This window comes from Lasioglossum baleicum, chromosome 1 (genome assembly GCF_051020765.1).
Source record: "Lasioglossum baleicum chromosome 1, iyLasBale1, whole genome shotgun sequence".
Classification (NCBI taxonomy): domain Eukaryota; kingdom Metazoa; phylum Arthropoda; class Insecta; order Hymenoptera; family Halictidae; genus Lasioglossum; species Lasioglossum baleicum.
Genome location: NC_134929.1, coordinates 22,280,974 through 22,294,511, shown reverse-complemented (window position 1 = coordinate 22,294,511; position 13,538 = coordinate 22,280,974). Strand labels below are relative to the sequence as shown.

The 13,538-nt window shown below is 41.8% G+C and overlaps 2 protein-coding genes across 3 annotated transcripts in view; both read right to left on the bottom strand.

Annotated features, from left to right (window-relative positions):
• Positions 1 to 8,335, bottom strand: part of Fax (failed axon connections) — a 49,801-nt gene extending 41,466 nt beyond the window's left edge. For both annotated transcript variants that reach the window (XM_076422659.1, XM_076422669.1), the window contains exon 1: positions 7,991 to 8,335. In XM_076422659.1, coding sequence (XP_076278774.1) covers positions 7,991 to 8,335 — 345 coding nt within the window. The remainder of the gene's footprint in view (positions 1 to 7,990) is intronic.
• The window catches only part of Evi5 (ecotropic viral integration site 5), a 38,478-nt gene continuing 33,218 nt past the window's right edge, over positions 8,279 to 13,538 (bottom strand). Inside the window, exon 11 of the transcript XR_013008855.1 lies at positions 8,279 to 10,403. The gene's annotated coding sequence lies outside the window, so the exon portion shown is untranslated. The remainder of the gene's footprint in view (positions 10,404 to 13,538) is intronic.

Below are 13,538 nucleotides of genomic sequence, written 5' to 3'. Positions count from 1 at the left end.
AATGGCTACTGTAAAGCGCCAATAAAAATGGCGACACCATTATTCAAAACAGTTTCAATATTATTAAATTCGTCTGTTTTCTATAAATTGTGAAAAGCTCAACTGTTACATGAGAAAACTGGTTAAATTTCATGTGCACAATGTAAAAAAGATTACATAGAATAAAAATGTTCTGGGTTGAAAGAAATGATTTTGATTTTCGAATTAAAATTGCTTCGAGTGCTAAGGGTTAATTACTCTAACTTCTCAAATAATATCGGAGTCGTATAATCCGATATTAAAAAAGTTACCGTCCGTTTAAAACTGTCCGAATATTACTGTGGTTTACTGCAGACGTAACTAGAGACGACGATGAACAAGCTAATCGCTTTATTATACATAGATTTCCCAAACGACAATGATTTCGGTAATCGCGCCGATGCGCTGGACGTGCCCACGGTCGCGAGCGGAGAATCCTGAAGCAGCAGAAGTACCGGAAGCGGAGGCGTCGGTAACGCTCGACAATCACGACCGACGAATTACATAAAGTGCAATTGTGTCGTGGGGTGCCCAAAAATAGCCGAAACGAGGCCACGCCCCGAATTTCAAAGAGATCGGGACGAAAGTGAAATCAAGAGAGGTAGACACACAACGACAAACGATAAATGATAAACGATATGCATTGGAGTTGACGCACGAACGGTCGCCAGTGGTTGGAAGGCGCATTCTTTTCGGGTGAGATCGTTATCGCGACAGCTGAACGCCATAATCGTCATCGAGAAAATATCGTACCGTTGAAAATCTGTTTCAGGACGGTCTACCAACGCTATCTGGTTCCCTTTTCGGAGGAGGTAGGGGAAGAGGGGCGAGGGTGGTGGTGGCAAAGCGAGAACGAGAGGATATGTTCAACAGATGTCGTGGGAAGAGACCCCACGCCAAACAAGAGACCAGATGAAAGAGCACGGTGGCTCGAGCGTTTTCCGAAAGCGTTTCAAAAGTGGCGAGGCGGCGACCGCTGTGTGCCACGGAAATTCCTCTCGTCCCATTCCGATCAAACATATGCGTTTGCACGTAGCTAGTGTTTAGAAAAGACGTTTCCAGACTCGTCGCAAAGAAACGGTCTCGACGTGACGAAAATAAAAATTGTACCAGGATTTTGCGAGAACCAGGGACAATAGCGAAAATAACAGGAAATGTTCCCCTGTACTCCGAGAAGCGGCAACGCTAACACTGCAAGAGTCTCCGAAAAAGTGCCCGATCGGGCAAATTCTAGCCGTCTATTTCTGTTTATTCGTTTGCCTCAGCTCTCACTCTCGAGTGCTCGGGCGTTTCCTGGAAGGGAAAGGATCGCGTTGCCGTTGCCGAGATGCACGTGGTCAGTGGTCTACTCGTGACGTCCCTTCGTTTGAAATTTCCAACATTCGGCCATGCCGACGACGAGATCTGTCATCGGATTCTAGATTAATGGAGAAAATGTTTTTTTTGCGAAATCAAAAACGCTCCACACGGGAAAAGTTGTGGTTCGATGTTCTAATGGCACGATCAAAATCCCAAAGCTGTCCGCGATGATGCTTTTAGGTTGCGCATTGAGCCCGAAGATGGAAATTTAGGGAAGATATCGACATTTTTATCAGAATCTAAATATTAATGCATCTCTGGGCTCGAATGAACAACCTGAAGGCATCATTGTACAGCTTTGGGATTTTGATCCTTTCACTAGGGCGCACAGTGGTCCGGATCAAAGAAGTTTGCGTCATTTTAGACTGCGGATCTTTATGCAAAATAAAAAATGTTTACATTGATTGCAAGACACAGGAGCCAAATAAAAATTTCATTCTTCTTTTGATTGTTTCGTTAAGGCGAAACTAATACACTGGTGGGTGGTCTTGCATCTTTTTAATATCTCCACTGTTTTAAATTGTACGTACCCATTTTTGTCATAAATGCATAAAATCCGCAGTCTAGTTATAACTTTTGAACTATTAGAGATATCGCAATTAAACTTTCACCGAAAATATTTGAAAAATAGTAATTCTGACTTTCTTTACTTGTTGTGAACAATCATTTTTAGTGTTGGTCTTAATCTTTAACACATAAAAGAATGCTTTCCTGTGTAAAAAATAAAGAAATATTTTAAATACATGTGGAAATAAAAACAGCGCACAGCGATCCATCGATGCTTGATCGCAGCGTGTGTGCATGCATGTGTGTGCATGATGACAAAAGCGACGAGCGAAACGAAAAATGAAGAACTAATAAACGACGATCGAAAAAGCCGAAAACGCGAAAAGGAATTGAACGAGAGACGCGGCCGAAACGGCAGTCTTTGACGAGTCGTCGACGGACGCGTATCGTAATTTCTCAATAAACTCGTTTTTTTTATAAAGTTTCGTGATCCTTGTACTCCCAATTATTTCTTCCTGATAACCCATCCTACATACATATTGCGACTAAAATAGTACTAACATTATATTCAGTCAATATTACAAATAAAAAAGTAAGCTAATAAAATTAAACATACCATAATTTGTCTTTCGTGATGATCTATGATGATCGATTGCATTAGTTAATTAATAACTCTACTGCCTCAGGATTCAGTATTTTAGGATTTCTTTTACATGTTAATCTTACAGTCATCGTCAATATTAAGTGGTCACTCTTAAAAATCGCATAACTTTTTAAAAATTGGTCGAAAGGACTTGGATTTTTTAAAGATGTTAGAGCGACTCGATCACTAGAGAATAAGTAAACAAAAATTTATTAAGATTGCAATTGGTACAAATCATACAAAATTTAAAAAATGATGTTTTGTCAACTTTTTTATCTGAGCCTGTAAGGATAATTCAAAAAATGCGTTTTATAGATTTCGATAACTTATATGGTCAACGTTGAAATGAGCTACATACGTTTAAAGATGAGAGCTTGAGGGTGAAAGTCGCAGATTTTCAGCCTTGCCAGGGCATTTCGCCCTTACGTGATCATCTTTCAACGTTTTTTTTTCGATTAAATTTTCAGTATGTGTATAAGTTACCGAAATCTATAAAACGCATTTTTTAAATAATCGTATCAGGCTCAGATAAAAAATTTGACAAAACATCATTTATTAAATTTTGTATGATTTGTACCAATTGCAATCTTAATAAATTTTTGTTTACTTATTCTCTAGCGAACTAGCCGGTCTAACATCTTGAAAAAATTCAAATCCTTTGGACCAATCTTTAAAAAGTGTAATTTCCGATATCCAACGAGATGCTCTCGTCCGGAGCGATGCAAGCCGTGTGACCAAGGCTTGTTCATCGTGTTCGGCCAAACTAATCTGGTCTATCATCGACCCTATGCTCGCTACTACCTGGGAGAAGTGTTTTATGGCTTTCCGCGCGAAGGGGTCGTTCGCTGGTTGCGAATCAACCGGTGTCAACGAACGGCCCTTGGCCACCTTCGCTTGGATACGATTCAATCCAATTTGAGGTACGCTGCAAGAGTCTTGGAAAGACTACCTGCCTGTTCGGGTAAATTCTAGCCCCAAGGACATCTTTGGCTCAGCCTACCTGCTATCTCTATTCATTCGTTTATCGCAGTCCTCGAGGGCTTGGGTTTTTCCTACCGAAGAGGGAAAGCTTCTTGTCGAAATTCTCTTGGGCTACACGCAACATTCTTTCGAACATTTCTATGAACAGTTTTTCTTGCTCTAAACCAGGGGTGGCCAACCTGTGACTCATTCGCCAAACGGAGTGCACTGAATGATTATAAGTGGCGCATTGTACATTTGCGCCTACTTATTTTTTCGAATTAGGTGCCATAACTGAATCCATCTTCACATTTTCAACACCTGTGAGTGATCTCAGTTCATACAGCCTTCTTACTCATACAGAAAGGAGCATAACTGATTCTACACACTTTAAATCAGAATAACTTTTATATGAATGGACCAAACGACTTCAATTTCTCTGTAAGGCTAGAAGCACTAGTTTAGTAAATGACGACGTCTGATAAATAAGTTGAAAAAATGCATTTGGTCGGGGGGGGGGGGAATTGCGAAAACAATACTAAAAATTGATTTTTACAGTTTTTTAATTGGCCCAATAACGAAAATTTAAGAAATGTGTTTTGTCAACTGGTATAAATTACGAGGTTTAAAGTGGTAAAAAGGAGGAAGATCTTGAAGAATTGCAATTTTTACCACTTTTGATCGTTTATAATTCGCAAACCAATTAACTAATTTCAATGAAATTTTCAGAGCGTTTATGTACCAGTTTACCAGACACATCTTTTGAATTTTCGTTATTAACCCAGCTAAAAAAGTTATAAAATTAAAGTTTTAGTATTGTTTTTCACAATTCCGTCCAAATGCATTTTTTCAACATATTTTTTACATGACTACACTAATTCTTCTAGCCTTACAGAGAAATTGAAGTCGTTTGGTCCATTCATAAAAAAGTTATTCCGATTTAAAGTGTGTGGAATCAGTTATGCTCCTTACTGTAAGTTCATCGCAATTTTTCGACAGTTCACAGTTGTAGGATGTGAATTGTGGGATTGACGACTGCGATCGCCCTCTCGTCCAACAGTAAATGCGTGTCTTGTGAACTGGCGTAAATTAACACTTCCTTCACCACCTACCGGAAGCCTATTAATAGGATTTTCAATACGATTGTGCTGTACCAAAATAAAGCATAGAAATTTTCTTTTATATTGCAATCTTAAATGAAACTATTAGATGACGTCATTGAGAGTGACTTGTTAGTTCATAATGAAAATTGCTGTTGCTATTGAAGGTTCCATTAAAAAGTGTTTAGCCATGTACCATAGATTCTTCAAAATTATGCAATAATCACCGGTCGGTAATGTGTTAATTAATTTAGTTGCGTGATCGAGCTGTCTCTATTCCTCCCCTAAACGAAGCATCCTACCCCTATCCCTGTTTTCCACCCCCAAAAATCAACGTAAAAACGTAGAAAAACTGCTAGAGTTGTATGACGCATCTGAACTCGTATGCGAAAGAAATTGACTCGCGGCATGTAAAAGGTTGGCCACCCCTGCTCTAAACGAACGAAACACCTTTTTCGTCGTCGTACTGCGGTTCACGCGAAACGGTAATATCGTTGTATTGCGCGAATATAAATAAATCGATGAGAAAACGCTCGTAAACAGTCTCGGGACGAGGCTGGCCGAGAGATAGGGTGACCCACAAGCTCTCTCGATTCTTCAAAACAAGCGAGAAAATATCTCATGTATCTCCTCGCGCAAGTGCGCGAATCGGAACCGCTAAAAACGTAAAACTGTAAAAATACAACGAGGCGTCGCGCGTCGCGTCGCCGGGATAAAAAACGATCGAGGTGCCGTACGGGCTGGTTCGTTTCAGCCGAGATATCGATCGATTCGTCGAGTTCGCATTGTTTCCCGGAGCGGGCGCAGCCAGCACACATACATACATATGTTCCAGGCATGACCACGCGACTGTTCGAACAACCGACAAACGGTGCAACGAACTAAACACGCCATTTGAATATTTCTTACGGCACGAACGACGCCAACAGTTTCTCAACGATTAGGTGTAGTCGACGATTCCGGTTTCGATGCCGACCGAAGGCATTTCCGACAACGATCCAACATTGCAAAATGACAAATTATCGAATAACACCGAAGCAACTAGAGGCGCTTCTAACCGCTAGGTGCATTGCCCGGGAATCTCACGAAAAGACTGCGGATCTTTATGCAAAATACTCATTTTCTTCAACGATCTAAATAAATTTGAATAAATTTAAAATAATACATCAACGTTCTTAGGTTCTCTTAACTTCTTTATCGTTTTAAATTCGACCAACTCAATAAATGTATAGAATCACCAGTACAGTGTTTCTTATTATTACATGAAATAATCGAGAGATAGCAGATTTTCTTAACCCTCATTTCACGAACTGAATCGGTTCCTCGGTGTCGAATTGACACAGTGACAAACAATCGATAAAATAACAAGGTAAACAGAGTTATTTTTCGATGTTTTTTTTTATTCATATTGATAAGTGAACATTTCCATCTTAGGTTTCTCGGTTATGTGTTCCGCATTAAAAAAATAAAAGTAGCGATGTTTCGGACAAATTTACCTACAAATAAAAGAACAGCATAACTTATTTCGGGAAAACTGTGAATGTCAAATTGACACGGAGGGACGGATGAGGGTTAATGTTTGCGAAGCAATTGGTGTATTTCCAGGGCGAATAGTTAAAATGTCAATTATTCCATGCATTTTCTATGGAGAGAAATATGTACTGTGATTGCCAAGCTTCCTCCGACTCGAAATGCTAATTTTAAGTAATTAATTATTTCATACAAAAATTCTAACTAACCGAATACTCGAGTAAAGCATACAGCGGGATGGCTCAGATAATAATGGCTCTTCTAACCAGTTGTGAGACCTCACGAGATACGCGGCTACCCGAGGACACGGCTGTCTTACAAGATATCCGGGTGCTCAGCTATCTCGCGAGATAGCCAGGTAGTTTTGCTCCATCCGGGTATCTAATGGGTACTCGAGTAGCCGGGTAAATGTACTAGCTCTAGAAGCGACGTTTATCGAACCGCGTCGCACTCGTTGGAATTAGGAATCGCATAGAATGGCGACTCCGGGTTGGCGCGCGAATCCCGTCAATCCCGTGAAGCGGTGTGCGCCGAAAGCGCCCACAACCCACAGGGGTTCTTCGACGAGTATACGCCATATGCACGCTGTACGAGGAGAAGCAGAACGAAGCGACGCGACGCGACGCGCTAGTCGACACGTCCTTCCCTCGCCCCCTCCCCGAAAAGGGAGCACGCGCAGGATCAAGGCTTACGAGGGCATTTCAACTTGGAAGCCTTCCAACGGGCTACCCTTGCTCGGTCCCCACGCGACACACCGCTGAAACCCGTTTTAAAAGTCCCTCGGAATGCGTGCCGCCTGCGGGCCTTCCACCACTTTCGCGAGAAAATGTATTTCCATGGTTTTCGATTGCTCGGCGTGCTCCATGCGCCGTGCTGGCCTTTCGAGGCAGTCGGTTTTCGAGACACATGGAATTTTACGATGGAAAATCGAGTGAAATCGACACGAAATGTTCACGGACTTACGTGTAGATCGCGTCGAATCGATTTCGGAAACAATGGGCCCATCAAATTTGACCTGACGAGTCGAATGGTATCGCGAATTTCGTATGCTCGACCATTTCGTAACGTTCCGTGTAATTCTACGCTGAATGTTTGACCCGCAGGATACCGGTTCGTTCGCGGGCCCGGATGTAAACACTGCATTTCTATAAATATTGCGGCTCGAAACTCGTCACAGGTCACCGAGCATATTCGCCGATCACTCGAAGACGCGATAATACTAACAAGAGGTCCACGATACGCTACGTTCTCGGACGCGTAGAAAAACATGAACGCAAAGCATTCCGATAAGCCTTCAACGCGTAAAAATGAACGCGCTTCACCGAGAAATAGTGCACTACGGATCGTACGTCGCGCAAAAACAAACTATGTATCGATACATACTCCGTCGCGAAGAAATCGATCTCGCGATCGAAACCGATACGATCGACGGTATCGAGGGATATACGGAAACTTCGTAGAAAAGAGCGTTTAAATATCAGTGCAGGGTACGCAAAGGTTGACAAGGGTCGCCATTTTGAAATAATCGGCGAAGGATCCACCTCCTGTGGTAGGTTTGTTCGTGTAGGTGTACCGCGGGGTCGAAAGTATCGATGCGAATAGAGATAAAGAAATAGAGAGGCGACGCGACGGAGCGACCGTCATCGATTCGCGCGGAGAACTCGTAAACGCGACGCGATAACGTCGAAGAGACGCGTTCGCGGTTGGTCGAAAGAAACGCGCCCGGCGACGCTACAGGGTAGAATCTCGGGAGCATTGTACCCGTCATCGATCACCCCGTTAACGCGAGCGCGAGTTTGAAAATTCGAGTCGATGTCCGCGCACGATCGTCGCCGTCGACGAAACGGTTTTCGAGGAAACGGGGAAAACGTACCTCGTATTTGATGCCGTTGAGCCGTAACCACGTCTCCACCTTGAGACAATACGGCGAGATGGAGGGCAGAACCGGTGTTCGAGGAAACTGATACAGATAAACAACGTCCTTCTCGAAGTTGGTTTTGTGTACGCTGATAGCCTTGGTCGGCGCCGGCGATGCAGCGGTGGCCGCTTGATCGGCGGCCTCCTCCTTTTTCCCAGTTTCTTCTTTCTTGGCCGCATCCTTTTCTTCTTGCTTGTTGTCCGGCGGCGATTCGTCCTTCAGTGCCTCCTTCATCTCCTTCACGTCCTTAATCTCCTTGCTCTCCGGACCGGTATTCTCCGTTTCCGTTGCCATCGTCATGTTGACTTAGTTTTCGCACAGTCTTCGACCGGTACTCGTCGAGAATAACAGAACGCTCGGTCGTCGGCGTACGAGCGAACAGACAGAGAAAGAGAGAGCGAACGAACGAACGTCTATCCAGTCTATCTGTCCCGATTCTCAATCGACACCGTTCGAAATCGCCTTCGACGAGATTAGAGATAAACAGAGAGAGAGAGAGAGAACGCGCACCACACAAACGTACGACGCCGGGTACTCGGTTATTCGTCCACTCGTCCACTCGACCACTCGTCCACGCGTCCACTCGTCGATCCCTCTGCTCGCCGGTCGGTTCTTTCTCGTTACTGCCCCGTTCTGTCTTCTGTCTTCTGTCCGGCGGGCGGCCGCGGCGGATCCTACTCTTGTCCCCCCAGCTCGAGATGATCCCTGCGCATGCGCCAGCGCCACACCCCACTGCCGTCGCCATATTTAATTGGTCCGCCACCCCTGCCCGGTCCGCGATCTCCGATCCGCGGACGTTCTCGTCTCTCTCTTTCTTTTTCTCTCTCTCTCTCTCTAACTCCCTTTCTTTCTCCCTCTCCTTCCTCACCAGCGAACCCCCATAAACAGAGTCCTTCGCCTATGGTTACTCGCAACTTGCAACTCGCTATGCCGCACGGGAGCACGGCCGCCACCGCTACCTCGAGAGGGCGTAATAAACTCGCAACTTTGTATCCATCTTTGTATGTCTAGGTACCCCGGTTCCGCGACATTAACACTAAACCTCTATCATCATATTTATTGAAATCTTACACCATATAAACCTATAGACGCAGCACAGATAATTTTCCTCGAAGAAAGAATGAACTGAATTTGTGACGTCACATTTTCCAAAGATGCATAAGCTATAGCTATGCTCATTGCTTGGCTTATGGGGGGAGAAGGGAGCGTCAGCGTGCGCGCTGTGCATCACAATACACGGGAAGGATGGACAGGAAAACTTCAAAGAATTTGGCATTTTATTATAAACTAATCAATATATTAAGTATATTTGAGATACAAAAAAAATGTTTATTCTATATGTTTTTATTAAGGTATTATGTACAATGAAGTACGAAGTAATATGTAATCGTATTATGTATTAAATATTATTTTAGCAATCAATATTTATTGATTCTGAAGATAAACAACTTTCGCATATCATACAGGTCACAGAATGTTTTTTACATATAAATCGGATCACATTTACAATATCAATCTGTCGTATTAGCCATTTTGAAATTATCTTAGAAATTATCTTGTGACGTCACATTTTCACTAATCTTTGCTTCTCGGCTTTCCTGTACGCATACTATCTATGAGTGTATATGGTCTAACATAAGATTAAAATAATGAAAATGATTTCATAAATGTCTTTATTAGAGCCAGTGGCGTGCCCAGAGGGGGAGCCAGGGGGCCAAGTCCACCATCAAGAAAAAAATGTTCAGCTTCCAAAATTAAAATCACGGAATAGCCCAGGGTACCGTTGATAGATATTTTGGCTCAAAAAAAAGGTCATCACGCAAAACCTAGGGCTGGGTTCAACTCGGCCTCCCCCCCAGATTACATCCTGGGTGCGCCACTGATTAGAGCACATATCGCAATAAGAACCGCGCAAAGTCTAAATAAATTAATTGTCATTTTTATAAGGCAACATGTGCTGCTTGTTACTTTTATAGCCCGGCCGACTTCCTTTTTCCATGAATATTGTTTAAACCGACAAACTGTGCTTTTCTGTAAACGAAACATATTTTCTTTAATGTCTCCCGGCAGCTTGCGAGCGAGAAACAGTGCGGGAACATATTTCGAATATGTTCGGCACTGCACGAGAAGTAGATAGTCGATGTCTCGTTTGTTTTGTAGTTTTGATTGAACGCGCGCGCAACGCGACCAATCACTCGTCGCGATTTCATCGACTGTGCACATTTGTAGTTCATGGCGAGGCGACGATCGACGGGGGCGACCACCGTAGAATTGTATCCCCGGTCTTGGAACTTGGAGCAACTCGGCCCCGTCCAGCCGAGATTCTCGATTGTGTGGAACCCAGTGGAACCGGCAACGCCGCGTCAAACTGCCGTAAAAATGAACCCCTCTTTGCAGATTACCTTTTTCTACTTTGTGGCAGTGTTCCGATATGGTGTATCTTTTCTCGCGCATGCGTGGCGATTTCAGCCTCAGTAAAGTTAGATTCTCGATAAAATAGGGTACCTTGAGCGCGCGCGCGCGCGCACCCCACAGAATTTTAAAAAATTATTATGATTTGACTCTGAAAAATTAATGTTTAACATGTGTATTTGTGTATATCGTGTAACTCGTAGGACACGTCTTTTTGTTCGGAACAGATTGTTTTGGTACACATTCCCGCTAATATAACTGCCTCAGGGCTCTGCTATCAGGGCTCATCATCCTAATATAGATACGTTACTGTTTTGGCCGCGCATGCGCGAGAAAAGATGCACCATATCGGAACACTGCTTTGTGGCCGATAGACTCCATTTCGAAAACTGCCTGCCGCGGTTTGAGCCGGCCTACAGTGGCGAATTCGGCCAAATTTGTGGCCAAAATTCATATCTTGAAATCCATGATGAATTATTGAAGTAAATGACAATGGTATGACTTTATAATCACAATACTCTACTTTTTTACTTTTTTTTACTTTATTTTACGTAAAAAGCATTTTTTCAGATTTAAGAAAATGCGAACACGCGTAGCTCATCAAGTACTGATAAACTTTTGTCTAATACACTTTTTAATTGCACTACCGGAAATGCCTAAAAAATGGTGACAAAACTTAACGGGTAGTCCCTGTATACGACTTATAGAGAAGTAATATATTATTTATATTACATATATATTATATTATATACTAAGACGTTAGCGTTTACTTACTTGTGTAACGTTTTAGTACGACAGTAATGGTGTTTTAGAGTTATTTAAATTGAAATTTCTCCTGGACTACTAACTTTTCGTCATACATAGGTTACTTAGTACTTTTTTATAACGAATGTCCAGCTGCATCGATTGATGTATTAAGAAATACCTCATTCCATTTGTAAAAATTAAGGTGATCTCTTGAAATCTCTGAAATGCCTCCAGTCACGCAGAAAATGTTTGGGTCACAATATGCGCCTCTCTATACCGTGTAAGTTTTGAATATAACATTTCTTCGCATTATTACAAATAACGGCAATATTCAAAGTGGACATAGTTATTACTCCACCCTGTATAAGGAAGAACAATTTATACAATAATTACTAGTGGGTGCGAGACCGGGTCGGGATGGGAACGGGAACGATTTTCGGGATCGGGACGGGATCGTGAAATTTTCGGGATTTCTTACTAAAAAATAGAAGTGTGCGAGATCCGGGAATTCTCGAAACCCGATGCTTGGGACGGGATGGGAAGATTCGTATCAGGTCGGGACGGGATTTTCCGAAAATGTTCGGGTTTCCCGAGAATATTCGGGATTCTCCGGGGTGTTCGGGTTTCCCGTGAATTTTTTCGGGATTTCTGATACCGTACGCCGTACGGAATACGATTTCCGGGAAACCCGAACATTCTCAGGAATCCCGAAAGTTTCAGGATACCGTCCCGATCCCGAACATCGGTTTCGCACACCTCTACTAAAAAGCAATATTAGAAGATTTCGTACAGTATCAGAAATCCCAAAGATTCACGGGAAACCCGAACACCTCCGGGTATCCCGAATATTCTCGGGAAAAGCGAACATTTTCGGAATCCCGTCCCGATCCGATACGCGTCTTCCCAACCCGTCCTAAGCATCGGGTTTCGGGACTTCCCGGGATGTCGCACACCACCAATAATTACAGATCTAATAGCTAATTACCTAATACACCTAACATTCATTGATATTCGGTATATCGAGGAATTGAAAAACATCTGTAGGATATTCTTTTCTTCTTTGTCGGGCCATATTTTCCTCATACTGATTATGTATGGGTCCGTATGAAAATGAACATGATTCATAAAGTCGCATATTGTCGCAGGCCAAAGTTGTGCTAATTCAATTACATTGTAATTCTATTACGTAATTGAATTACATTGTATTTCAATTAATAGTAATTCAATTACGTCGCAACTGAAATACAATATAATTGAAATACAATGTATAATTGCAATAGAATATAATTAAAATACAGCTTTCCAAATTATAGCCCACAACTTTGAAGAAGTGCGATATATTTTTTTGTTTTTCTTTCATATACTTGTTTAGTGTCTGTGCGGCGTAGTTTCTATTCCTCGTCTTCGTTCATAATACGTAACACTATTTTACGTAATTTAATTACGAAGTATTTTATAATTGTACTCCATTGCAATTACGAATTACATTGTAATTTAATTGAATGAAGATGTGAATTATAAATTACAATGTAATTCAATTACTTTGTAATTATAATTCTGGAGCAATTCAATTGTAATTCTGCACAACTCTATCGCAGGCGAACTAAACAGAATGTTGTTCAGTAAGTTCAAAGCTTCTTTTAAAAAGAAAATTACTGTTTGGTCCCGATTGATGGACAACTATTTCATTGAAGAAGCAAAGCATTTAGATGCGTCTCGTATTTTTAGTTTCCACAGCTGTAATAAATAAAATAGAGCAATAAAATCAAGATAAATATTAACTTAAAACGTAATCACGTAATATTAACAATAGTAGGGAAACCCACATAGCTGATAACAAATCACACAGCAAGTTTTAAATATGGCTGGAAAAGCCGATATTACAGAAACCTCAACTTTGCACTCGCATATCTCTGACAGCATTACATTTGAAGTGTAGCCATTAACGGCAAAATAAGACATACTACATTATAAATAAAGTACGTTAAACAAATTTTTCAAACTTAGATAAATGTTCTTTCGATTTTTGGCCACGAATCCTTTGCTTTTGGGTCATTCCATGCCACGCCACCAAGATCTCATTTCAAAGGGGAAACTTCAAGGAATATAACCATATTTTACAAAATTTAAATCACTCCGGCCTCTCACCGAAAAAAACGTAAAAAAAGAACTTGTTTAAATTTTTTGACATTATAAAGTTGATTTTCGAGGTTCAAAAAATTATTTTGTAATAGCCCAATCCTTTCCGAATAAAACAAAAAAGAATGTAGCTCAATCGGACAAACAGTTCCCGAGATAAAAATTCGTAAGCGAGGCCCGTTTTCGCCGAAATGGGCAAAAATTG